Here is a 27,129-nt window from a genome sequence, read left to right as displayed (position 1 = left end):
AGCGTGTTCACTCACATTATTGTGAAACAGATCTCCAGAACCTTTCCATCTTGCAGAATTGAAACTGTACCTGTTAGACAACAACTCCCCATGTCCCCCTCCTTCAGCTCCTGGCAGCCACTGTTCCACCACCTGCCTCTGAATCTGACTTCTCCAGATACCCCATGTAAATGGACTCATACACCATTTGTCCGGTTGTGACTGGCTTACTTCACCCAGCACGATGCCCTCAAGACCAACGGCCTTTCCTAACTACGAGTCTGTTTCTCTACCCGAGCAGGGTGATTATGGTCATGACTGTCTGACCGAGCGCTCGTCCGAAGCGGTCAACTCTGTCCACCGCCACAAATGTTAACGCCCTGCCTGGGCAGCCGGGCCACCTGTCTTCCTCACGTTCTCTGACCCCTACCTTTTGAGAAACACTGGGTTCCATCCAGGGCAAGAGGCCGAGCGACCTCGGCTCTGTCGTTTCCCTTCACTGGACATTGGTGGGGAGGGTGTCCCCAGATCCTTCAACTCCGGGATTGAAATCCAGGTGGGCCCTTGGTGACCAGGCTCCGAGGATGGGCCTTTTGAGAGGCCAAGGGGTACAGAGGAGGGGGAATATGGGTAAGGAGCTTTAATTCCTGCCCCTGTGAAATGGGAATAAAATGCCGATTTTGTAAGGCTGTTGTGGGAGTGACGGGGGTAGCCCCCATGTGAGGGCATAGGTCCCCAGAAGTTCCACTTTTCCACAAGGCAGGCTTCTCTGGGGGGGCTGGTTGTCCCTGGTGTTCAGTTTGTGGGTTTCACTGCCCCTGCTCTTGTGCTTGTTTACTGTTCTGTACATATACTACAATAAAAGCTTATAAAAGCGTAGTGACTTTTTCCTCCTTTCACAGTCAGACTGGGGGCGCCTCAGGGTCTCAGGTAGTCTTCCCCACACCTGAGCACAGGGCAGGGTGAGGACAGGGGTCTCCCAGGTTTGAGGATGAGGTTCCACCCAGCACTGCCGTCTCTCACTTTTCTGCGACGTTTCTCTGCCCCCTGGTGGTGGGAGGGGACCTGAGAAGAGATAACACCCCCAAGTGGGACCCCCCCCCCGCAGGTTGCCTAGTGCGCGGCTTCTCCCCACCCTCTCGCCCACTTCAGCCAAGCGGGGAAGGATCTGGGTCCAGAAGGCTCGGGCCTGGGCTGGGAGGGGAAGCACAGGTAGCAGAGGGCGGGGCTGCAGGTGGGGTTGGTTGGGAGGGGCTGCAGGTGAGCGCTGGAAAAGCTGCTATTTAAGGGGGGGCATTGACCATAAGTTTGTAATTAGGCTGCCTCATCTCGTGGGAATTGGTGCTCCTGCTAGCTGCGGGGCCGGAGCGGCCCATCTCCGGCAGCATGAGCTTTGGAGGCCTCTGGCCATGGGTGCTAGCTCTGATCTCTTTGCCGGGTAAGTGGGTTGCCTCGCCCTACTGCCCGCCCCCGTCATTTTGGTTCTAGCCTGCGGAGTCCTGGGGGCGGCCAGAGGGTGTGGCTGGAGCCTGCAAGGGATGTGAATTGATCTGCATGGCTCAGAGAATGGGCTTCCAGGGATGTTCCTAGAAGCCGGCTCCTGCGGGGCCCGGGGAGGACCTCCGGAGGGTGCTGGGAGCAGAGGGCCTGCCTGGCAGGAGAGAGCAGGAGTGACACACCAGCCGTTCGTGCTCTGCTGGCCATGCCAGGCTTGCCCGGGCTGAGCCCATTTCCAGACCCCTGGGCTGACGAGGGGGGCAGGGGGCAGGGTCTGGGGCTAGCCCGCACCCCGCTGTCAGCGTTGGAGACTGAGGTCTGTCCCGATCTTCCTGCCTCTTCCTCCCTCCCCTGCCTCATACACACCCAGACACTTGGAGCCTGGGGCTGCCTTTTGAAGTCCAGTCTTGGTCCCGCTAAGGGAGCTCCTTCCTCAAAGTTGTCCAGCCTTCAGCAGCAGGTGGGGCTGACCGGGGAGGCCAGGCGGGCTCCCAGGACTCCCTCCTGGAGACCTGTCTTTGTGAAGGGCCTGGGTCTTGCCGTCTGACACCCCACTCCCACCCCACCCCATGTCCTGTCATCCTGTGTCACCATTGGGGGCACTCTGGCCATCGTGCATATATACCTGTGTGTCTGGGCCAGGTTTCATCCTAGGAGTGCCCTCGGCCTCTCACTGCCCAGGAGTCTCTGAGACCAGATTCTCGGAAGACCTCACCCCTGAGGGGACCCAGATGTCTTGGGATAAGGACATTCCTGCAATTAACCAAGGTGAGGGCACTGTGTCTTCTCTTGGGGTTTGGGGTATGAAGTTGTCCATGTGGCGTGTGAAAACTGCTGAATGCTCAGAGAGCAGAAAAAGCTGGGAGGAAATGTGCTGGCTTTCTTAGTGGGTCTTGGAGAGTCATGGTTCCACGGACAATTTCTTTTTTTTTTTTTTGAATTTTATTTATTTTGTATACAGCAGGTTCTTATTAGTTATCTATTTTATATATACTGGTGTATATATGTCAATCCCAATCTCCCAATTCATCCCACCACCACCATCACGGGCAACTTCTTAAGTCTATTTTTCTGCATCTTCTCTACTGGGTTGTTACTTTTATAAGAAGGGGGAAAACCAGAGGTTTATTAAAAAAATGGAGAGCCCCGTTCTTTTATCAGGCCAGGTCTGGTTTTGAATAAGGTCATTAGTGGCTGTTTGGAAACAGGTCAGCCAGCTGGTTCAGGATGACCTGCAGGTGTGAGGCTCTGCGGGGGGGTGGGGGGGTCCAAAGACCAGGAAGCGTGAGTCTCAGGCCTCCCTGCCTGGGGATTTCAGCTGAAGAATGAGAACATATAGATAACCTGGGACAAAGCTAGTAGAAATAAAGACTGGAGTTCAGAACGGGGCTGGGGGGTGAGGGGTAGGGGATGGGAATCTGCCGGATGTGGTCTCCCCCTCCCCTTCCTCTGTGAAAAGCTTGAGCAGGGCATTTTGCCACCTTTCAGTCACTGTGACTGGTTCTGGCCATCTCCAGACCAATCTGAGGCTTCCTTGGCATTGCTTTCCAGCTGCTGTGGAGGATTCTCTCTGCTAGGGCTGCTGGTGGCCCAACTACCTGTGAGCCTAGTGTAGTAACGGCCATAAAGCCCTTGACCGGGAGGCTCACACCCTCCCCAGCTGCTGGGAATGTTGGCTGCTAAGGCCTCGCAGCTGGAGACCCTCGGCCAGGGATGCCTGGGAAGCTATGCCCTGCCCTGCCCAGGGCCGCCCAGCCACAGCGACTCATACAGGACGTGGGTCTGGCCCCAGGCCTCCAGGTGGGATAAGTCTGTAGTGCCACTTGGGGTCCAGAGCTCCTATGGGGTCCGGCTGGGGCTCTTCCCCGGCGCTCTCCACCTCTCCCTGCTTCCACCATCAACCACCTGCAGATGGCTCCCTGGCTCAGGCTCTGCTTCCAGGGAACCCAACCTCCAGGATGCCAGGAGCTCTTCTAAGATTCCTGCTGGGGCTGATATCCTAGTAAAGAGGCTGTGGAGAGGGCTGCCAGCTGTGGCAGAAAACAAGGCTGGAGGGAGGGGGAGGGGGGGCAGGAGCCAGTACCCACCCTCCTGTGGTGGTGCAGGCTGGCGTTTCTGTCACTTGCCACTGTAAGGGTCCTGAGTATCACACCGATGGGTAGGGGGTGAGGTGGGTTGGGAGAGCCCAGGGCGTGTTCTGAGGAGTGTGGCTTGGGCTGGAGCGGAGGATGAAGACAGCTGGAAGAAATGGCATCTTCCTGAGAGCAGAAGGCCTCAGACGCAGGAGCTGGGACTGGATTTTTTTTTTTTGGCCACGCCATGGGCTCACATGCGGGATCTTAGTTCCCTGACCAGGGAGCGAACCCATGCCCCCTGCAGTGGAAGCGTGAAGTCCTAACCACTGGACTGCCAGGGAAGTCCCTGGACCTGGCTTGTGTGGATCTCAGGAGAAGTGCACCATCTGAGCAGGGGAAGGATGCAGTCAGGCTGAGAAGCATTGCACACGTTTGTAGACTGGGACTCAGGGGCTGTGTGACTTGCCTGAGGTTACTTGCCTGTGTGACAACCTCAAAGCCCGAAGGAGGACGGCCCCTGGGGTGGCTTGGCCTGGCAGCCAAGGTCTCTCCTGGGCCTGTCCTCGCGTCTGTGCTGTGGAGGGCCTGGACCCACACACGCCCCTCCCATCCTCCCCAGGCCTCATCCCAGAGGAAACCCCAGAGAGCAGCTTCCTCCTCGAGGGGGACATCCTCCGGCCGGTGAGTGTGAGCACGCGTACACACACGTGGGTGTAAATAACCTCACAGGTAGTGTCAGAGGCCTTTGAGTCCACCCCTTGGCATCATGGGGAGGTGACGTGTGAGGGACCCACCATTGCTGCTCGTAGCTCTTCTTGCCAAAGTCAGAGCGAATGTTCTATTAGGAATAAGCCAGCCTGAGGGAGGGTGACTTCTGGAGTGGCGGCAGCTGTCAGCCTGAGAGGGCTTCCTGAAGGAGGGGGTTTGGACCTTCAAGACCCAGCTTGCTACCCTACCCGGGGGAGGTGCTCAGGGAGTATCGGGACAGAGGAAGAGGTAAGCACAGGTGGGCAGAGTGGCTGGTGCGGCTATAGGGAGGTGTCTGCGGGGAACATCGGTGTGGGGGCGATGGTCTCAGGACGCCGGAACAAGAAGTAACACAGGAACCATCCTGCCCAGGGGTGAGGGCAGGCTCAGAAAGGGAGAAGCCTGGATGGGAATCGGGGCGACTTGCATTGCCATCTTTTAGGAGACACTTGCCTAAATTGGGGCGAGGGTGGGCAGAAGGCTCCTGAATAGGACAGTGGCCTGGTGTGAGCAAGACTGTGCTCCTGGTCTGAGGCTGTCCACTGGTGGCCCAGCATAAGTCTGGGCCGAAGACTGAAGGCCAGCCTGGGGCGGGGCAGGAACCCCCAGGGCAGGGCTGGCCCCTGTTCCCAGTCACCCAGTGAGTGCCGGGGGTAAAAACAGAATCCAGTAAAACCTTTGGTACCGGTGGGGCAGGACGTGCTGGGGTGCTCTGAAGCCCAGGCTTCAGAGTTGGTGGAAGAATAAAGGAAGTTGCTAAGGCCATGGGTGTTGCCTTAGAATCAGCCTGAGGAAGACCGTGCATGCCCACCTGCATGTTCAGAGGAGCTCTGTGGGCTGCTGTGCTCCAGGAAGGAATTGGGGGGGGGGCTGCTGGTGGAGCTGAGCCCCTCTGAACTAGGCCCCCTGGGGTGCTGGGATTCCTAGCCAGCCTCTTCATTTTGTCTTGTTTCTCTTCTTGATAGAATGAGTTGTAAGTTCTATGTTATGTAGAAGAAAGGGTTGTGCTGTGCGTCACAACTCACGGAGCTGGCCCGCCGACTTCCCAGCTTCTATCCCAGTTGTAATGACCAGCCACGCTCATGTACCCAGGGGGGTCTGTGGCTCACACCTTTAGGGCTCCCATGGCTGGAGGGAAGCTTGGCTGACCCGGGTCCCTGTGCCGCCCTCTCTCCTCAGAGCCCTTTCCGGCTGTTCTCAGCGACCAACAACAAGTGGCCCAAGAGCGGCGGGGTGGTGGAGGTCCCCTTCCTGCTCTCCAGCAAGTATGGTGAGTGGGCCAGCCCCTCATCCCCAGTGCAGCCCAGGCTCCTCTCTGGGTCTTTGTTCCCGCTTCCCCTGCATCTCTGCGCCCCTCCTACCGCTACCACCCAAGTAGCCCTTCTATCCCTGCTGGCCCCTGAGCTGGGAGGCTAAAATCCTGGAGGAGCTGATGAGAGAGGTACATCTAGGGACTGTCTGATCCATTTCAAGACCAAATGGTCCAGAGGACAGTGATCTGCCCAAGGTCACACAGCCGGGGTCTGTCTGGAACCCTGCTTTCTTCTCCCCACACCATCTCACTGCCCTTTCTAGACATTCCATTTTGGGGGAGTGATCTGAAGCTTGGTTCCCTCCCCAAGTGCAGACGTCCAAGGGGCTGTGATGGCTCTAGGGGCTGGGCTGGGGCGTCAGCCAGGGTGTCTCCTCTCCAGATAAGCCCAGCCGCCAAGTCATCCTGGAGGCGTTTGCTGAGTTTGAACGCTTCACGTGCATCAGGTTTGTTGCCTACGAGGGCCAGAGGGACTTCATTTCCATCGTCCCCATGTCTGGGTAAGTGCTTCTGGGTATGTGTGCAAGTGTGTGTACTCGTGCATGTGCAGGGTGAGAGCCACCGCTGTCTTCAGTTCAGCCTGGAATTAACAAAGCTGTGGTCAAAAACCTGTGTCTGGGCCTCTGTCCTGGGTGCAGAGTACTCCTGCCCATCTGAGTGGTTTGCCCAGTGCGAGCTGGACCTACAGATACTCAGGGCAGGAGGTGGAGGAGACGTGGGCAAGGAGGTGCTCGACTGTCCTTTAAAGAGCCCTCAACTCCATCTCTGGGGAGATTCTGTGGCCTGGGGAGTGAGTGCAGGTTTCATGAGACAGACCTGGCCTCAGATCTGGGTTCCACAGTGCAGGAATCAGGTGACTCCGGAAAGTCCCTTAACTTCTGAGCCCCTTCTGCCTTCTCTCTGAAATGGGGGTGACGGCAATACTGCATTCCTAGCTTGCTAGGGGCCTAAGAGAATGTGGGTGAGAGCTTTGACTTGGGGCTCCCCACGTGGGGACATTCACGTAATGAGCTGCTTCCATCACCCACATTAGTATCGGCTCCCACCCCCTCCTCTCGTGCAGGCTGGAAAGGGGGTTCCAGTACACCCCCCCTTGGCAGAGGGCCAGGCAGTAAGGGGACTTGGGGCCAGCAGGCTCGGGACTAGAGCCCAGGATGGGGACTAGCTGTTGGTGCTCACTTATCCCAGGTCTTGGGAGGAGGGGTGAGGGTCCTGGGTCTGTGGCTTCTCTGGGCTGGTGCCCACCCAGCACTCTCATGGCCCTGCAGGTGCTTCTCGAGCATAGGGCGTAGTGGAGGGATGCAGGTGGTATCCCTAGGGCCCAGCTGTCTCCAGAGGGGCCCGGGCATCGTCCTGCATGAGCTCATGCACGTGCTGGGCTTCTGGCATGAGCATTCGCGAGCCGACCGGGACCGCTACATCCGTGTGAACTGGAACGAGATCCTCCCAGGTGAGCCGGGTTGTGAAAGGCCAGGCTAGGCCAGGGGGTGGTGGGGTGGTGGGAGAGGTAGTCCTTCTGGGAGAAGGTGGCAGGAGGCACGGTCCAGGCCTGAGGAGTCTCCTGGCTATTTGGGAGTGGTCGTCCATCTTCCCCACTCCTCGCCTGTCTCCCATGGGAAAGGTGGGGTTCCTGCTTGCCTCCGAGACCTGGAGAATAGTCCAGATGCTGCAGCTCTGGGCCCTGAGCCTTCACTGCCACCCACAGTTACCCTGAGCTAGGGCAGCAGTTTGCTGTGTGCCTCGTTTCTCTTCACGGGCACTGGCAGTTACCTGAGGATGGAGTTGATGGTCTTAGGAATCTTGCTCACTCGTACTCAACTAGCAGCCCCTCACGCTCTGGACACTGCTGAGTGGACTCAGGGCAGGGACTGTGTTCCAGCTGGGGCGCTGAGCCGAGACAGAAGTCCTGGAGGTAGTGGGCCAAGTGTCAGACGCAAGAGGCGCAAGGCAGTCCTGTGGGGCTCGGTGTGTGTGAGACGGGTGCTGATGGGCACCTGGGACAGAAAGTACAGGGAGGCCAGGCTCTAAAAGGTGGCAGTGGGAAAGCTGAGGCTGGTCTGGGGAGTGGGCCACTGCACTGAATGCCAGGGAGCAGCAGCTGGGTGCGGGGTATGGTGCCGGGGATCTGACTCCAGCAATGCGGGGACCCTGACCTTTGGCAGAGGGGGACAGCCTGCTGCAGGAGGTGAGGGGAGTCCAGACAATCGCTCTGTGAGGGAGGGGGGCAGAGGAGGTAAGTGATGACTTCGGTTTGCGGGTACGGAAACAGAAGAAGGTTTGGAAGGCTTCCTGTAAGCGGAGGCTTCTGGTGTGAGCGCCTTTGCTGCTGCTGTGGGGTTAGCCAGGTGAAATGGTCAGGGCTGGAGCCCAAGATGCATGCAAGGATGCCCCTCCGCTCCGAGAAGGGGATGGGAAGATGGGTAGCGCCTCTCAGTGGGACGGAGATTGGAGCTTGAGATCAGAGATTAGTCTAGGGAAGTGGGGAGGAGACACTGACACCATAGCCTGAAAATAGACGATAATCCTTTTAAGTGCTCATGGAGGGACTTCCCTGGTGGTCCAGTGGTTAGGACCCTGCGCTTCCACTTCAGGGGCGCAGGTTCAATCCCTGGTCATGGTGCGACCAAAAAAAAAAAAGCTTAAGTGCTCGTGGAATTCTTGTAAAAACTTCAAATTTGAAAAAGTAGAGTTAATAAAAACAGTTTGATCATGACGTAAAAAGCAGAAACTAATAATAAATCAAAATGAAAAACTTTATCCAACTGGAAATTAAAATTTAAAAAACAACAAACCTTTCTTTTAGCTATGAAGTAAAAGAAATTGCAGGAATTCTTAAAACATAAAAACACATTAGAACCAATGGTTCACAGCTAAAGCAATGCACAGGAAAACATGTAGACAAATACTTACATCAATAAACATAGAGAACAAATTAGGCATTTCAAACCAAGTTAAGAAAAAAATGAAAGCAGGAGGGAATTACTGAAGGTAAAAGCAGAAATTAATGAGTTAGAAAACAAACAGCACTAATAAACTGAAAAGCTGTTTTGTTTTTGTTTCTTAACAATAAAACAAGTTAAACACCAGCTACCCTAATGGAAAAAATTGCTTAAGAATGGACAGAAATGAGAATACATTTGTACTTAGTTAATATGTACAGAACAGATTGCTAAAATATGCAAACTAATAACAGTAATTAACTGGAGGTGGGGAGGTGAGGACTCAGGAGGGGGACGGAGTGGGAGATTTATTATGAATCTTAATGTTTTCTGATTTTTGAATCTATTGCCTATTCAAAATTATGTTTAATAACTTAAAGGGTTTTAAAAGGAAGAACTAAGCACTCTACTGGGCAGGTATTTTCAGGCAGGTGATGGGATATAAAGGGGTTGGAATTCCATTTTAGTGGTAAGGAGGCTGCTGGTGACCATGGGTGGATGTGGAGGTGGCTGGCTGGGCCTGGGGGGTTTGGAGGGCACAGCTCTTCTTTCAGAGGCTCACTGAGAAGGGCAGGACTTGACGGAGGGAATCTAGCCCCTCGCAGGCCTGGAGGAGCCAAGTGCCAGGGAGAAGCAGGTGCTCTGGCCGGTGGTGGCGAAGGGCTGGACTCCACACCTGGAGGTGGGGGTAGGGGGTGGGGGGCGGGTGCTGTTGGCCCGAGGCAGGGAGAGCAGGTGGCTTTGCTTCTGGGAACCAGCTGTCCCCACCGCACACGATGGGCTCAAGGGCCTCTAAGGCTGGGGTGAGGAGTAGGCACTTTATCTCGCCGGTAGGGGGCATCCAAGACACTCTTAGCAGCGTGTGACTTCGTGGAAGCTGCAGGTCGTATAAAGATAGTCTCATACAAGGTGAGCTTGAGAGGAGGAGCAAGGTGGAGAGAAGTCTTAGGGGGCGATCGCAGGCCACCACCAAGTCCCTGTGCTTGTACATCAGCTGGTGCAGGTCTGGAACCCTCCCAGGGCACGGAGGAGACAGGGATCAGGGATCAGTGGCGGGGGTGGGGAGATGCACATCTGGCTGTAGTTTTGGACCCCTAGGCTCAGGTAGGTTGTACATTTCCAGAAAGCCCCTATCACCTACCCTTCCTCCCCTGGCCCTCTTCCCACATCGCCAAGTATTTTTTCAGGCTTTGAAATGAACTTCATCAAATCTCGGAGCAGCAACATGCTGGTGCCCTATGACTACTCGTCAGTGATGCACTACGGGAGGTGAGGACCCCCTTTCCTTGCTTCCTTCCCTCTGGGCTGCCATGCCAGCTCCTGCCGTGGTCTGCACTCAGGCCCCTGCCTGCTTGGGTTTCAGGCTCGCCTTCAGCCGGCGCGGGAGGCCCACCATCACGCCGCTCTGGGCCCCCAGTGTCCAAATTGGCCAACGATGGAACCTGAGCACCTCTGACATCGCACGGGTCCTCAGGTTTTATGACTGCAGCCCGCTTGGCCAGGACCCCCGTGCAAAAGGTAAGTGACAGGGGACAGAGTGATTTGGGGAGCCAAAGGAGGCTCCTGTGTTGAGGTGGTGTCAGCGAGGGTCGGGTGCTAGGAGGTGAGGCTGTAGAGGTGAGCACGGGGAGATCACCAGGGCCTCACCGCAGGAGATGCAGGAAATGCACGTGAAAAAATTAACCCTCACTGGTGATTATAAAACTGTTAGATATAGGAATAGAGGTCACTTTCTTAACTTTAACGTACCTACCAAAAACCCAGAGCAAAACTCATTTTTAATGTCAAAACATTAAAATTAGGACCAAGACAAGTTTTTCCACTATTGTCCCATCTATTCAACAATGTAGTGAAAGTCTTAGCCATTGTGGTACGACAAAATTAAAAGTCTGAGGCTTGGGAAGGAAGCAAAAGTTGCCACTATTCATATATGACTACATTGAAAGTAGCAATCTATAAACAAATTACTAGAACTAACAAGAATTTTAAAAAGTAAATATAATCAATATATAGAAATCAGCTTTATTTTTGTATATCAATAGTTAGAAAACACAATTCTTAAAGATACCATTATAATAGTGAAGATAAAGTCCTAAGGAGTAAATCTGACAGAAGCTGTATAAAACTTTTATGGAAAAAAACCTTATTACAATCATTAAAGAATGCTTAAGTAAATACAGAGATGTATCATATTAAAAGGAAGACAATATAAAAATGTAATTCTCTACTGATCTACAGACTCAATAAATTCCCGTTGAAAATCCCAATAAGTTTGGAGATCTTGACAAATGAGTCTAAAATCTGTATTAAAAATGCAAAAGACCAATAATAGGCCAGACACTCCTGAAGAAAAAAGTGGAGGGACTGCCCTAGCAGACCTGAAGTTATGTAGATTATAAAATGTCTTTATATATATATATATATATATATATATAGCATATAAATGTATAAATGCATATATTCATATATGTACACAGAATGTATATAAAATACCTTTATATAAACGTGTAGCATTGGTACAAGGGTAGATAATTGCCCACTGAAACAGAATGGAGAGTTCAGAAATGAATCCTCCTCAGAAGTGGACACTTGATAAAAGGGCACTGATCACTAGGGAAAGAATAGGGTAGCCATTAAATAGGTCTAAAGACAGCTAGTTATCCATTTTATTTTTAAATTATTTTTTAAAAATTTATTTTATTTATTCTTGGCTGCGTTGGGTCTTTGTTGCTGTGCGTGGGCTTTCTCTAGTTGTGGCGAGCAGGGGCTACTCTTTGTTGCCATATGCCAGCTTCTCATTGCAGTGGCTTCTCTTGTTGCAGAGCACGGGCTCTAGGTGCATGGGCTTCAGTAGTTGTGGCACGCGGGCTTCAGTAGTTGTGGCGCACGGGCTCAGTAGTTGTGGCTCGTGGGCTCTAGAGTGCAGGCTCAGTAGTTGTGGTGCACGGGCTTAGTTGCTCCACGGCATGTGGGATCTTCCCGGACCAGGGCTCGAACCCGTGTCCCCTGCGTTGGCAGGCGGATTCTTAACCACTGCGCCACCAGGGAAGTCCCTAGTTATTCATTTTAAAAAATGAATTCCTAATTCATCATGCACAGAAGTTCTAGTTGTATACAAGACTTCCATGTAAACCAAAAAAAACTCTAAAACTTTTTAGAAGAAAATATAGTAAAATGTCTTCATGACCTTGGAATAGGTAAGGACTTTCAAAAATAAGACAGGCAACATGAGACAAAGCTGGAAAAATGAAAAAATCCAACTACATTGATCATAATGAATACTATTTATTAAAAGACATAAACGTGAAAATACAAGTTACAGATCAGAAGAGAATTTTTGTAACTACTTATACTCAAAGTATATTAAAAAAAACTTTTAGAACTTAGTAAGAAAAAACCCCACAAAGTAGAAAAGTGGGCAAGAGACTTAACAAGCAATTCACAGAAGAAACCAAATTGGGAAACACAAGATATTCAACATCATTAATAATTGGGGAAATGCAAATAAAGACCACAGTACCTTTTTATACCCCCTAAATTGGTAGAAATTTAAATGTCAGATACTACCAAATACTAATAAGACTATGAAGCAGTGATAACATTCATTCTCTGCTCGAGGAGTGTAAATTGCTGCAACCACTTTGGAAAACAATCTGATAGCTTATGAAGTTGAAGTGTATATACCCCATGACCCTACTCCTAGGTCTTGTTGCATGTGTGTACCCCCAGCTCCAGCCATAGGCAATCACTAATCTACATTCTGTTTCTATAGTTTTGCCTACTCTGAACATTTCATATAAATGGAATCATACAGTATGTGATCTTTTGTGACTGGCTTCTTCACTTAGCATCATGTTTTCAAGGTTTGTCCATGTTATCGTGTGTATCAGTACAGTTGACCCTTGACCAACCTGGGTTAGGGGTGCTGACCCTCCATGCAGTCAGATCTGCCTATAACTTTACCGTCAGTCCTCCGCATCCTTGGATACACCAACCATGTATCGTGTAGTACTGTGAATATTTTACTGGAAAAAAAATCCACGTATAAGTGGACCCATGCAGTTCAAACCCGTGTAGTTCAAGGGTCAACTATACTTCATTTTTATTGTTGAATGATATACCACATTTTGTTTATCCATTTATCAAAGGATATTTGGGTTATTTCTACTTTTAGGCTATTATGAATAATGGTACTGTGAACATTTATGTATAAGATTTTATGTGGACATATATATATATATATTTTTAGATGTTTTGGGTAGGAGTTTATTAATTTATTAATTTATTTTTGCTGTGTTGGGTCTTGGTTTCTGTGCGAGGGCTTTCTCTAGTTGCGGTGAGCGGGGGCCACTCTTCATCGCGGTGCACGGGCCTCTCACTATTGCGGCCTCCCGTGCTGCGGAGCACAGGCTCCAGACGCACAGGCTCAGTAGTTGTGGCACACGGGCCTAGTTGCTCCGCGGCATGCGGGGTCCTCCCAGACCAGAGCTTGAACCCGTGTCCCCTGCATTAGCAGGCAGATTCTCAACCACTGCGCCACCAGGGAAGCCCCGGACATATATTTTCTTTTCCTTTGGATATATACTTAGGAGTGGAATTTCTGGGTCCTTTGGTGACTCCATATTTAACTGCTAAATTGTTTTCCAAATTGGCTGCACTATTTTTCATTTCTACCAGCAATGTATGAAGGTTCCACTTTCTGCAAGCCCACGTCAACACTTATTCTTCTGATTATAACCACCGCAAGTGGGTGTGAGGTGGTATCTCATTGTTGTTTTTCTTTTCTTTTAATATTTATTTATTTATTTAGCTGTGCTAGGTGTTCGTTGCAGCACGGGGGATCTTCGCTGCTGTGTGCGGGCTCTTTTTATTTGCGGTGTGCGGGCTCTTAGTTGCGGCATGCGGGATCTAGTTCCCTGACCAGGGATCGAATCTGGGCCCCCTGCATTTGGAGCGTGGAGTCTTAACCACTGGACCACCAAGGAAGTCCCTCATTGTAGTTTTGATTTGCATTTCCCTAATGACTTTGAACATCTCTTTATGTGCTTATCGGTCATCTGTATATTTTTGGAAAAATGTCTGTTCAAGTCTTTTGCCCGTTTTTCAGTTGGGTTGTCTTTTACTGGTGAGTTGTAGGAGTTCTTTATATATTCCAGATACACGTTCCTTATCAGATATATCATTTGGAAATATTTCCTCACATGTTATAGTTTAACTTTCTAGATGGTGTCCTTTGAATATAGACATTTAAAATTTGGATGTGAAGTCCAACTTATCTATTATTTTATCACTGTATTTTTGGTGTCATATCTAAGAAGGACTTGCCTAACTCGAGGTCATGTAGATTTAGTCCTATGTATTTTGCATGTGACTGTCTAGTTCCAGCACCATTTCATAGACTATTCTTTCCTATATATAATATCAAATATTACATACCTTTTTAAAAATAAAAGGAGACGTGGTAAGAGCTTTGTGGGTAACTATTTGAGGCTTGACTAACATGAGGAACAGAATTGACAGGTGGCTAGAAGGGGTCATGGGTCAATGGAAAGTTTATCAAGATGGTGGACACACAGCAAGTTTGGATACTGAAATAATGACCCAGTGGAGAAGGGGGAATGGATATGGTGGGGGGGCAGAAAAATATCTAGAACATTCAGGGAGGAGTTGCTCTTGTTGGGAGCTGGGGAGCTTCCTTGGACCTAATGGGAAGGAAGAAGACGGGAACAGATGCGAGTTCACGTGCAGATCTTGATGTGCAGATGAGGGGCTCCGTCCCAGGCTCGGGCGGCATACAGAGTGAGGTGAGGTCTCCAGCCGAGAGGCTGGGGAGAAGAGGATGGATGTGAAGGAAAAGGTGTGAAGCTGCTGACTGGAGAGCAGGAGAGGAAACCCGCGAGAGACACGTGGCCGGGCCATGGGTGGTGCTGGGCTGCTGGCCGAGGCGTGGTGTAGGTTAGTCACCTGGTCCTCTAGGACTGGGGTGTTATGGGCAGTTCTGACAGAGGGGGAGGTGCCTGGGGATGTCTCCAAGGGAGAGGCTGCACCGAGGGCTGTGGAACCCATGCCAGGTGATGAGGGGGGTTCGGAAGTGAGGAGGCTGTGGAGCAAGAAGGGGTCTGGGGGCTCAGTGGGGCTGAAGGATCGTGATACTGAAGCGAGTGGGCTGGAAGTAAAGGAGGCGGCTGTCAGAGGGTGGGCAGCCGGGACCCGTGACTTTAGTGGGTGTGGTCTTGGCAGGTGCAGGCAGGGACTGGGCTGTGAAGTCACTGGTTGGAGCATGGCAGCTCAGATTGGTCAGTGTCCTTGCATGGAAGATATGGCTCATCGGGAAGCCGTTGGTGGGTGGGCAGGAGTGACAGGGATGAGGGCAGTGCTGAAGGGGGGATGGGACCGACTGGCCAGATAACTTGGGCCTGAAATGAAGAGTCTTACAAAGCAGCCGGTGGCAGCCAGCTGTGGTCTGGGAGGGGCAGTGAAGGGCCAGCAAGACCCACCCCACTGAGCACACGGGCCTGGTGGTGCTCACGTGTGTCCTGCTGACGCCCTGGGTTTGGGCGTAGCTGCAAGTGTAGGAAAAGTTCTGGAATAGGCCTCGGATATGAGTGAGAGGTGAGGTGTTGCCCGGTACAGAGCAGCCCCGGGTGGTCTGGGTGACGAGGGCTGCAATGCTAGATCTGGGGTTTGACCATCAGAGCAGCCGGGGGTGTGGGTGGGAGGTCATGGAAGATCCCAGAGGCCTGACCTTCTGCTGGTGACCTCTGGGGCCAAGCGGGGCGGGAATGGGATGGCTCTGTGGTCCTTGTCTCTAAGGGGGAGTTGGGAGCTAGGGTCTCGCAGGCATTGGGTAGTAGCATAGCAGGAGCACGGCGGGTTGTCGTATCCCGTGAGCCGAGCTCTAGGTCACTGTGAATGAGGCGGAAGGGGGCTCTGGCTCTCACAGCTGCCATACACTGTCCCTCTGTGATTCTGGGACGGGACGTATCTTTCCTCCTCTAGGGCTCCAGACCCACAGCGATGGTAGGAGCCCCACTCCTGCATCCAGACCATACCTGCAGCAGCTCCTGAAGGCACTGTTGGCAGAATCCGGGAGCCCTGGCCCCGGTGGCTTCGGGGCTGAAGAGAGCCCACGTGTGTGGAAGCCCCCCGCCCTGAGGAGTTCTGGTGTGGAGGCCTCTGCAAGGCCCCCCCAGCCCCCAGCTTCTTCCCTAAGGTCAAGACCTGGAGCAGTGGTTCCTGGCATTGCCCTGGAGCAGTCCTGGCAGGCCCAAGTGCCCGCTGTACCCCCAGACCCATCTCCAGAAGCGGAAGACCAGCCAGCAATCGTCTAGGCTCTTCTGGGGAACCCTGCTCTGCCAGGAGCCCGTGCCCCCAGAAAACGCTTCATAAGGACACCCAGAGGTCACGCCTGTGGCTTCTGCCCCCAAGTGGGAAGGGCGTTCTGTGCTCAGGGTGGCCAGCTTGTATAACCCTTGGCCCCTCTAGGCGGCACCCCTGTCCTCTAGCCCCTCTGGCTACCCTAAGGCCCAGGCCTCTCCCTCTGCCCCTTGCTTCCCTGTCATGTTCCCCCAAGAGCTCCTGGGGAACAGAGGGACCCTCTAGGTCTGTCGGGGGAAGGCAGGCCTGCCGGGGGGTTCCTGACTCTGCCTGCTGCCATCTCCTGCCCCAGCCCTGGGGGAGTCTGGGAATGGGAGATGACCTCTCCAGGGCTCTAGGGACAGGGATCTGGAGCGGTGGTCCTCCCTGAAGACCCCTGGGAGCCCTCCTGTAGTTGAGGCCCAGCCCCCCAGCATGGGCTAAGGGTACCTCTCCCTCTCCCTCGGGTCGGCCTTGGGGGAGGGGCACCCAGTGGCTGGGACCCTGGGAGCAGCCTCGCCCCCTGATGTCTGAGTGCTGGGAACGTGGCTCTGCAGCCACAGCCTCCAGCCCTGCTCTCCAGGAGGCTTTCGGAGCCCAACATCCTCCCCTGCCGCCCAGGGAGACGAAGGGGTGGCGGCCCTCCAGGACTGCACGTGGGAAACGGCCAGAACACGAGGACCCTGAAGTCGGGACTCAAAAGCTGTTGTCACCCTGCATTGCTGTCTCTATCCGACACCCGCCCCGCCCCTCCTGGGGACTTGGCCCGAGGAGGCCCCGGAAGGTGGGAAGGGGCTGTCCCCCTGCTGGTCTGCCTTCAGCCAAGCCCACTCCTCATCAGCTCCTGGCCTCCCCCGTGAGGGCTGTTCTTGGGGCAAAGCAAGTCTCCAGGGATGCCAGTGAGCAAGCTGGGAGCCCCCCAGTGGTGCTGTTCTGGGGGCCCGCTTGGGGTAGAAGGGAAGCAGGAGCCCGTGCCCGTCCCAGTGGGACCAGGTCCCTCAGGTGTCTTGGGAAAAGGTAGAAATAAAGTTGGGAACTTGCTCCAGGAGTCTGGTGCTGGACTGTGCTGACTACCTCATACCCGAGTGCCTTGAACCCTCCCGATTGCCCTGGGACCCTCAGGTGGTGAGACCCATATTCCAGAGGAGGGAAGAGACTCAGGGAAGCAAATGGTTGTGCCCAAGGGAACACGGCTGTGCAGCCGTGCAGGGCTGAGGCGTGCCCTCTGCCAACCTCTTCACTGTGTCAGGGGACCTGGAGCCCCTGTCCTCAGTCTATCTTGGGTTTCAGTCTTGAGCCAAGGATTTTCTGAGACTGAACACGGGTCTGACCTCAGGTGTTAGTGTCAGGGAAGGATCATGGCTGGGGGTGCTCTCCCTATAGCCTTGCTCCCAAACGTGGGACGTGGGGTGTCAGAGTTTAGAGTAGGGGAGCGGAGGCTCTGGCCACAGCAGGGTGACAGCTCCCCTGGGAGATTCCCAAGCAAAGACTTTGGGCCAACCCTAGGATAGAGAAAGTACACATACCCATTTATCAGAAATAAGTGTGGCTGTATCACGACCTGTGGGTCTCTGAATAGCCAAGCCAGGCCTCTGATACCCAGCTGGGGTTTCTCGGTGGCCACGCTGGGTCAGAGGAGGTGATGTGCTTTGTGTGCTGTGAGGCCCTCCCAGCTCAGAGGCTGCCTCCATTAAGATGTGGCTTTTGATCTCGGACTCTGGGTTCTCCAGAGAGGGAGGTGGGGCCGGCTGATCCTGATGGCTCATGGGGAAGACTGCTTACTCTTTCTTTGCGGGTGATCAGGGACAAAGCTGTCCTTGTCCTCTCCTTCCCTATCACTCCAGAGCCCATGCCTCAAGCCAGCTCTGGGCCCAGGCCTGTTCCATGAGCCCCATCCTTCCTGTGATGGTCCAGCCCTGGTCCAGCCCCTGGAGCCCCAGCATGGAGGGTGTGATATATATGGGGCCCTGGGGTGTCAACCAGAGCCTGGTGGATAGCCGCCACCTCCCAGAGTCTTAGAGCCTATTCTCCAATCCCCAACCACACAGCTATGTGGGCTCGCTCATCAGTTTATTCACTCATCCAACACACATCTATTGAATTTAGGTGCCAGGCAGGCTCTGTTAGAGGCACTGGGAATAACTTGGGAAACAAGGCATGTTTTCTATTCTCAGTTTATTCAGTGACAGGGAGAGGGATGGACAGTAAACAGTCAAATAAAGCATCTGGGATTCATAAGTGATGGGGGAGGGCGAGCATTTCTGTAGGCTGTTGGCATTTCACCTGAGACCTGAATGGCAGGAGGCTGCTACCCCGGGAACATCCAGGGAAAGAGCAGCCAGTGCCGAGGCCCTGAGGCGGGAAGAAGCAAGGTGTGTCAGGCCAGTGTGATGGGATGTGTGTGAGGGTGGAGGTGGGGGGGAGACACAGGCAGCGCCTGGTCCGCCAGAAATCGATGGTTTTATTTCACGAGCAACAGGGAGCAGCTGTTGGAAGGTTCTAAGGAAGGGTGGGACAAGATCTGACTTAAAATTTAAAAAGTCATGCCGGATACTCCCTGGAAAACGAATTGCAATCGGGAAGAACAGCTGGTAGCCACTGCAGTTGTGCAAGTGAAGGTGATGGGGGTCATGGAAAGGGGCAGAAGTGGGTGCTTTGGGAGTACGTTTTGGAGGTCGAGGCAAGTGCACTTGCAGTTGGATGTAGGGGGTGAGGGCATCCCAGCAGTGAGAACTGAGGGGAGAGACCTGGTTCAGGGGAAATGGGCGTGTGAAGTCTGAGGCTACTAGATGTCAAATGGGCGGGTCAGGGAGTGTGTGGGCTGAGTGAACCTGAAGTTCAGGGCGGGGGATACTTTGGAGAGTCATCAGCATCCAGGTGGGCGCCAGGGGCTGGAGGAAATTACCCAAGAAGAGTTCAGGTGCAGAAGAAAAGGATCCCAGGGCTGAACCAGCGCTGCATCACTCTGTGCATGGTTTCTTAGCCTTAACAGCACTTCGTGACGGATGAGTCTTCACTGTGTGGTGGGGGCGGTGCCCTGGACCTTGTAAGATGTTTGGTGGCATCTTTGGCCTCTACCCGCTAGATGCCAGTAGCAGCCCCCTTCCTCCTGTGGTTAAATTCAAAAATGTCTGCAGACGTTGTCAAATGTCCCTGGGAAGGGGCAAAAATCACTCTGTGAGAATCACTGATTTAGGGTTTGGGAGAAGGAAAGGAAACTGAGACGTGGCCTGTGAGGAGGGAGCTGAGTGTCCCCCAGGAAGGGTCCATCGTAGAAAATGCTGCTGAGAAACAGTAAGAGCAGGACTCAGAATGAGCCTGGCACTTGGTGGCGTGGAGTCACAAATGACCCACCAGGAGTAGATTCAGTGGAGGGTGGGGTGCAGATGCCCTACAAGGGTGAAGGGGAGAATGTGACGGATTAGAGACAATGACCAGGCAAACGAGAAGGTGGCGGCTGCAGGGGGGCATAGAGGGCTTCTTAAAGAGGGGGCTGGCCCTTAGAGAGGGGGAGCGATAGTAGGGGAGGGGGTAATTGAAGGAGCAGAGTCCTGGGGGACATGAGAGGGGTTGGGGTCCAGGGCATATGCCAAGGACTTGCCCTAAGAGTGGAGATGCAGCTCGGGTACAGGTGCACTTGGGGGATGGGTGCCTGCTGGGTGGCTACCATTTTCTCTTAAGTACAAAGCAAAGTTCCAGCTTGCAGGTAGGGGGCAGGCAGGAGGAGGATGCCGATTGTGAAGCATGGGTAAGTGAGCACACTAGGAAAGTCTGGAGATTTGCGGTCATGAATTTAAAGCGAGGCCGGTCGATGCAGTGCGTGCTTTGCTCTGGAAAAAGCAGCTGCTTGGTCAAAGGCAGGGTGGATGATTTAGGTTTGACCAGGGTTGGGGTTTTGTCAGGAGAGGTGTGATGGAGGGAGAGAGAATGATTGACTTACATCACAGAGGGCATGACTCAAGGGTCTGGGGAGGTGCGGAGGCTGGGTCATACAGGGTGGTCTGGGGTAAGGGCCCCAGGGATTTGAAAGGCTGGAGCTTCTGGTGGAAGCTGGGGTGGGGGTGAACCCTGGTTGGGGATCATCCCCATGGGCCCTCAGGGCAGGGAGGGCAGCACCTTGAGCTGCTGGAACCCTGGCCCAGGAGGCACTGGGGCCAGTCTCACCTTTCAGACCTGGAGAAGTGGTTCCACGGCTTTCAACTAAGATGGCACATCTCGGGCTTCCCTGGTGGCGCAGTGGTTGAGAGTCTGCCTGCCGATGCAGGGGATACGGGTTCGTGCCCCGGTCCGGGAAGATCCCACATGCCGCGGAGCGGCTGCGCCCGTGAGCCATGGCCGCTGAGCCTGCGCATCCGGAGCCTGTGCTCCGCAACGGGAGAGGCCACAACAGTGAGAGGCCCGCGTACCGCAAAAAAAAAAGAAAAAAAAAAAAAAAGATGGCACATCTCTTGCTGTGCTCTCACAGCCAGGGATGGGACAACTGTCTCCCCTTTCTTTGGAAACGATGCTACTAGGTCACCTTCCCCCCACGTCCCCTCTTTCCAAGGACATCCCTTGGGGGCACCTTCATGTGGGTACCACCTGTCTAAGAAAAACTCATGTGTATGTCATCTGCTGATGGCTGCTACCATTACTCTTCACCTTTCAACAATCTCGGCCAGGTACTGAGAGAAGTGATGTCTGCTCTGATGGAGGGGGTGGTGCAACGAACCATCGGACTCCATCTCGCTCTGAGCGTGAAATTGGCACCGAGGGAGGGCAGGGTAACTCCCTCTGCCTGAGAGGCAGTGACAGGTGAGCAGACCTTGAAGACAGAGTAGGGGTCCACCAAGCACAGGAGGAAGGGTAAGGAGGGCGTTTCTGGCAGAGCAAACAGCCCCTGGAAAGGACGAGATATGGGAGCTCAGGGCACGTCCAGGGACCAGCACGTAGCCTGGTGTGGCCCGGAAGGTGGGCCAGTGCCTGACACTGCCTCCCCCTCCCCCTAAACGTGGCTGAGAGTAATCTAGGCAGCTCCTGCCGCTGGCTGGTTGTAGATCTGGGACTGACTCTGCCAGCCCTGGTGGAGCAGGATGATGAGGGAAGGAAGCCCTGCTGGGGCCCGAGGCTCTGATTCATGCAGGGCTCGGTGGAGCAGGCAGCTGGGGACTGTGGGTGTGTGGGGAGATGAAGACCACAGAGAGGAACGGGAATCGAGTTATAACAGTGCCCACTGCCCCGAGAGCCAGCCGCTGGCCTTGGGGGTGGGTGGGGCTGGGCGGCAGCAGCGGGCGGCACAGAGCCTGGGTGGTGGCTGAGCCTCAAGGGTTCCTGCAGACTCTCTCTGGCTGTCCTCAACCTAGGCTGGTACCCAGCCGGGCCCGGTGCTGCCCCTTCAGGGAAGGCCCAGGTGAGCATCAGCATTGACTTGTAGGGGGGAAAGGATGGGGTGGGGTGGGTATGAGCAGCTCTAGCCTCAGTTCCTGCAGAGTCCTGGAGGCCTGGCCTTTCAAGGAAAACAAGCCAACAGACAAAAGGCTGCTGCTGATTGCAGTGTCTGGGGAGATACCCACTGGCGCCCCAGCCTGAGAATGGTGGGAGAGGGTGAAAAATGGTCCTTCTCAAAGCCCATTTGGGCCACCAGGGTGTTGAGATTCCCTGCCGTGGGACAGGGAACCATGGGGACAGGAAGGAACTTGCTTAAGTGGCTGCTTCCCCAGATCCAAAGGCCACCCCTCTGTCCTTCCTCAGGGAAGGGGTTTCTGAGACCTCTCCATCCCTGGCGACCGTGGGGTGGAAGCCCAGCAAGTCGAAGGATGCATTCATGAAACCTATCTCTGGAGGGGGCAAGGGAGGCTGGCCGCCTCTCCAAACCTAGCCTAGGTAGTACCTACCCCACCAGGCTGTAGGCACTCTCATCTAACAGGGGAGCTGGGTAGGCTGGCAAGAGGCAGGGAGAGCCCAGGATCAAGGAGGATGTCCCTCAGCTCTGCCATGTGGCTGGGGGGTGGGTGGGTACCACCTCTCTGAGCCTGGGTAGGGGTGACACATTCTGGGCACCCTGAGGTCATACTCTCTGCTCCCATGAAGATGGAGCAGGCACGCTGGATCAAGATCATGTCCTTTGGAGGAGACTTACTTTCAGAAGTGGATTGATGCTTTATACAGAGGATGCCATGCACAGCTGTGGGCTAGCAATATAAGGCCTGGGTCTAGGCTGGGGTTACAGCATTAGGGGCTCCGGAAGCGGTGAAAAAAGCGCCCTTGAGGCGGCCCAGGCTGGCGCTGGTGGCAGTGGCCACAGGGAGCGTGGGTAGGGGGAGGGTGTGTGACGACCGCTGGTCCTGCGCAGCTCTTTGAGGCCAGAGTGAGGTTAGGGTGCGGTGTGTGCTTAGTCGGGAATTTCTTCTCACCCCAACTGCTTTTTCTAGGGCTACTCCAAGGCGGGTGCGTAGCCTGCGGGGTGGAGGCGGAGTCAGCAGGACTGGAGCAGGGAGGGGGTCCCTACAAATGCAAAGGGAAGCTCTTCCCTTCGAAGCTGCCCCTGAGACCAATATTTTCTCTGAATTGTGTCAAAAAGACCCCGCCCTTCACTAGGTCTCCTTGCTCTGCACCTGGGGACATCCTCTTCCTACTGGTCACGAGGTCGGAGTTTGCAAGCCCCCGCCACCCGCTTACCGCCCCCGCCTCCGCCTGAGTCTCAGTTGTTGCTGAGACTTGGGTCCAAGCCAGTTTTTTTTCTTACCTCTTTGCCCTTAATGGAGGAAACTGAGGCAGCTGCAGGAGAAACGGGAAAGCTGAAGTCGTCAATCCCAGGCTCTGAGCACTCGCTTGCCCCCCGCCCCGGGCTTGGGAGCCTTCTCAGTGGCCCCGGGACGCGGCAGGCGGCGGGTCTCTGGCTGGCCGCGGACGAGCTCGGCAGGCAGGTGGCGGCAGGGGGCGCTCGCCACCTGGCCACCCGCGCCTCCTCGGGCTCCGCAGGCCCGACGGAGTCCAGTCGGTGCGGAAAGGCATTTGGGGAAGGGGTTCCCAGCGGTCTCTCGGCTCACCTCACGCCCTCCGCTGGGCTTCATTCCTCGCGGGCTCCGGTCAGGGGGTGTGGTTTATTATGCTCCGGCGCCCCGACACACCCACCCACCCTCTCCTTGGGGCTCTTGGGTGGTGGGAGGGGAGGTCTGCTCGCGCCCACCGTCCTAGACCCGGGGGCTCGGCCCTAGCCCCTCAGTCCGCTGGAGAGACGTCCCGCCTCGGCGCCCGCGGACCCGCCAGCGCCGCGTCCCAGCTCCCCGCGTGCACCGACCCTTCCACTTCTGCCAGCATCCTTCCCCTGGTCCCGAAGACCCCAGACGCCGGGCCCCTCTGACCTGCCGCAGAGCGGAGGCCGGGAGGAAAATGGGGTGGGGGTGCCAAGGCGGAGGCCGGGGGCGCCGGGAGGCTGCGGTCCGCCCACCCCTCAGCGAGGCGCACCTCCCACCCACCCTGGGTCTCACCGCCCGCCCCGCCTCCCTTCCCTCCTCCTGCTCCCGCCTCCAGTCTCCTCCCTCCTCCAGCCGCGCTCTCTCTCCTCCCCACTCCCCTGCCGCGGCGGGCTGCCTGCAGACGCGGCTCCGGGCTAGAGCCGGCGGAGCGGAGCGGGCCTCGCCCTCCTTGCCTCCTCCGAGAACCGGCGGCGCGACCCCTGCCCGGCCGGCCGGGGCCCCGCGCCCCAGCGTGAGTCCAGCAGCCTCCCAGCGGCGGCGCCCAACTTTCCCTCGGTCCCGGGCGGGGCGGGGACGGCAGCGGGACATCTTGGTAAACTTCTCCGGGGCAGACGGCAGGGAGCCCAGGCGCTGGTGCAAGAGGATGTAGGAGGGCGGTGGCCGGCCCCGGGCGTCCCCCGCCCTCTTGGCCCCTTTCGGCCTGGCCATGGGGCTCCAGCACCTTCAGCGCAGCCACGGGGGCGACCCCCTGGTCTAGCCGACCTGGGTGGGAAAGCGCTGTCGCCGGCTGTGCACGCGCTGGGCGAGCAGCGCCCCTTCTGGCCGCGTCCGGCCCCGCCATGGACCACCAGGAGCCCTACTCCGTGAAGGCCACTGCGGCCATCGCGGCGGTCATCACCTTCCTCATCCTCTTCACCATCTTCGGCAACGCGCTGGTCATCTTGGCTGTGCTGACAAGCCGCTCGCTGCGAGCCCCGCAGAACCTGTTCCTAGTGTCGCTGGCCGCCGCCGACATCCTGGTGGCCACGCTCATCATCCCTTTCTCGCTGGCCAACGAGCTGCTGGGCTACTGGTACTTCTGGCGCACCTGGTGCGAGGTGTACCTGGCGCTCGACGTGCTCTTCTGCACCTCGTCCATCGTACACCTGTGTGCCATCAGCCTGGACCGCTACTGGGCCGTGAGCCGCGCGCTGGAGTACAACTCCAAGCGCACCCCGCGCCGCATCAAATGCATCATCCTCACCGTGTGGCTCATCGCAGCTGTCATCTCGCTGCCGCCCCTCATCTACAAGGGCGACCCGGGTCCCCAGCCCCGAGGGCGCCCTCAGTGCAAGCTCAACCAAGAGGCCTGGTACATCCTGGCCTCCAGCATTGGATCTTTCTTTGCACCCTGCCTTATCATGATCCTTGTCTACCTGCGGATCTATCTGATCGCCAAGCGCAGCCACTGCAGAGGTCCCAGGGCCAAGGGGGGTCCTGGGGAGGGTGGGTCTAAGCAGGCCCACCCTGTCCCTGGGGAAGTTTCAGCCTCAGCCAGATTGCCAACTCTGTCCTCTCAACTGGCTACTGCTGGAGAGGCCAATGGATGCTCCCAGCCCACTGCGGAGAAGGACGAGGGGGAGACCCCTGAAGACCCTGGGACCCCCGCCGTGCCACCCAGCTGGCCTGCCCGCCCCAGCTCAGGCCAGGGTCAAAAGGAAGGTGTTTGTGGGACATCTCCAGAGGAGGAGGGGACTGTAAAGGAGGAGGAGGAGGGGTGTGAGCCGAAGGCCTTGTCAGCGTCTCCCGCCTCAGCTTGCAGCCCATCCCTGCAGCAACCACGGGGTTCCCGGCTGCTGGCGACCCTACGTGGCCAGGTGCTCCTGGGCAGGGGCAAGGGCTCTGCGGGGGGGCCGTGGTGGCGGCGGCGGACGCAGCTGACCCGGGAGAAGCGGTTCACGTTCGTGCTGGCCGTGGTCATCGGCGTCTTCGTGCTCTGCTGGTTCCCTTTCTTCTTCAGCTACAGCCTGGGTGCCATCTGCCCTCAGCACTGCAAGGTGCCCCACGGCCTCTTCCAGTTCTTCTTCTGGATCGGCTACTGCAACAGCTCGCTGAATCCTGTCATTTACACCATCTTCAACCAGGACTTCCGTCGTGCCTTCCGAAGGATCCTTTGCCGCAAGTGGACCCAGACGGCCTGGTGAGCCCGCCTGCCTGCTCCCCGTGTGGGGTTGGTGCCAGGTGGTGCCAGGGCCGCCCTGCTTCTTGCCCTGTTTTATGTGGCCCCCTCCCTAGGGCTTTCTGGCCCCTTCCCTGGTCCTGCAGGCCTCATCCCAGGAACCCCCTCAGAGGGGCAGGGTCTATTTGAAGCCTCCCCTTGCTGGCTTGGCCGTGGGGGGCCATCTTCTCCACCCCCTGCCTGTGCACAGGCAGATGGATGAGGCTTGGACCTTCCTGAATGTAGCTGTGGCCAGGTTCCCTTGCAGAACCCCAGATCCCTGCAAACCTTGAGGACCCTGTGTTTTCTGGTTGATCACTTGCTTGTGGTGTTTTGTATCTTTCTCATCTTCCCCTTGAAAAGAGCAGGAAGCCAGCCTTCCGCTTTTTCCAGGAGGGCCTGCTGCTGAGGAGAGGCAGAAACGATGATGGGCATCCGTGCTGTGTGCCCGTGGTCCCCATTAGACCCTGGGTGGGGGGTTATGGGCTGGCACCATCTTTGGCCTCTTCTTCTCCTTCCCCCTGCTTTTGGAGTTGTAACTCCAGAACTGTGGATCATTTTCCTCACCCGGCGCCCCTCTGGGAGGCTGGTGGGTGCGTGGCTGCCTCGGGGTGGGGGGTGATCTGGGAGTCTGGCCTCTGCCTCCACAGGAGAGCCCTGATCACTAGCATTCACCGCCTGCAAGACCCAGGGCAACAATAGCTTGCCGCCTACTTGCTGCAGGGAGATGAAAGGCTTCGCAGAAAGTTTTGAGCTCCGTGGGGGAACGCACTAGAGAACCAGAAAATGTGATTATTCGGTGATATAAAAATCCCCCTCTTCTGGGTTTACCACGCCTGTCTTCCTATAGACTTTTGTTCTGTGCCTGGGGTGTGAATTCCTACCCCAAACTGGAAGTGGTGAGTAGCAGACAGAACCACCGACTTCAGTTAAAGGATTTCTTCGAGAATGTGTTCTTATGCCCGCAAAGGTTGGAGTCATTACGCTGCATGACAACTTCTCGACATTTCACCTGCAACACCAAGAGGGTTTTCGTTGGCTTGGACCCCCCAATGGGGGAGAAGTCTTTTGTCATCAAGCAGGCACATTGTTTCCCCAGTATCGCTAAAAATACCCACCGCATGGGAACGGTCTGAGATGAGAGCATGTGGTGGGGTGCTGGGGCTAGAGCAGGTGAGAAGGAGCCCCGTGGACTCCCAGGGGAGCCTCCCACTGGAGTTCCTGGGCAGAGCTCCAAGCCCCAAATAGATCCCTTTGATGCATAACTGATTCCACCCCGGGTGGGTACCGTCTGTCCATCTCAGACCCAGCCATGTTGCTCCACCCCACTGATGGGCCTCCAGGGGCCTCTCCCTCCTGGTCCCCTCCCCCACCACAGAACTGGCACCTGGAACAGTTGGGAGCATGTGGAGGATGTTTTGCAGTCTTCCCCATGTGAGTGCCTGGCTTCACCATTAAGCCGGTGAGCATCTTGTCTTGGGGGCGGGGCTGAGCAGCACAGGCACTGCTGGCACGCTGATGGGCCTGGCTAGACTGGGAGGCCTGCTGAGGGAGTTTTCTGGGGTGGAGAGGATGGAGGGGACCAAAGAGAGTCCCTCCTGGGGTGGGAGGCTGTCCAGTTCATTCCCTGGTCTCAGTGTGAGGCCAGTGCATTGCCTCTGGGCAGGGCTGGGGAAGTTGGGCCCAGGGGAGGGGCTGGCTTATGACATCTGCTGACTGGTCTTGTGTGTGCCCCATGGGACCCCTGCTAGTGTTGCCTGTGACTCCCTTGTTGTGATATGCAGGGTTTTTTTTTTTAAGTCTGAGCTATTTTATCAATAAAGGATATTTTGTAATAAGCAAGCTGCGT

The 27,129-nt window shown here is 55.6% G+C and overlaps 2 protein-coding genes across 2 annotated transcripts; both read left to right on the top strand.

Moving 5' to 3' along the window:
• Nucleotides 1–1,365: 1,365 nt before the first annotated feature.
• Nucleotides 1,366–15,938, top strand: ASTL (astacin like metalloendopeptidase; the record flags this gene model as incomplete). The annotated part of the gene is given in 11 exon segments (XM_081254599.1): nucleotides 1,366–1,417; nucleotides 2,119–2,244; nucleotides 4,171–4,232; nucleotides 5,478–5,568; nucleotides 5,993–6,110; nucleotides 6,879–7,060; nucleotides 9,737–9,818; nucleotides 9,913–10,067; nucleotides 15,549–15,734; nucleotides 15,737–15,762; nucleotides 15,840–15,938. Coding segments are annotated over 11 exon segments (1,179 nt in total).
• A 7,837-nt stretch (nucleotides 15,939–23,775) lies between these two features.
• On the top strand, nucleotides 23,776–26,812 carry ADRA2B (adrenoceptor alpha 2B). The gene has a single exon (XM_081254401.1). It carries the CDS (start codon nucleotides 23,923–23,925, stop codon nucleotides 25,264–25,266), a length of 1,344 nt encoding a protein of 447 aa, XP_081110527.1. The 5' UTR covers nucleotides 23,776–23,922; the 3' UTR covers nucleotides 25,267–26,812.
• Nucleotides 26,813–27,129: the final 317 nt, after the last annotated feature.

Source organism: Mesoplodon bidens (assembly GCF_964165515.1).
Source record: "Mesoplodon bidens genome assembly, chromosome: 14".
In the NCBI taxonomy this organism is placed as follows: domain Eukaryota; kingdom Metazoa; phylum Chordata; class Mammalia; order Artiodactyla; family Ziphiidae; genus Mesoplodon; species Mesoplodon bidens.
This window is presented reverse-complemented; position numbering and strand designations above follow the sequence as displayed.

Coding starts and splice junctions, on each gene's coding strand:
- ADRA2B (XM_081254401.1), top strand. CDS start 23,923: ATGGACCACCAGGAGCCCTACTCCGTGAAGGCCACTGCGGCCATCGCG.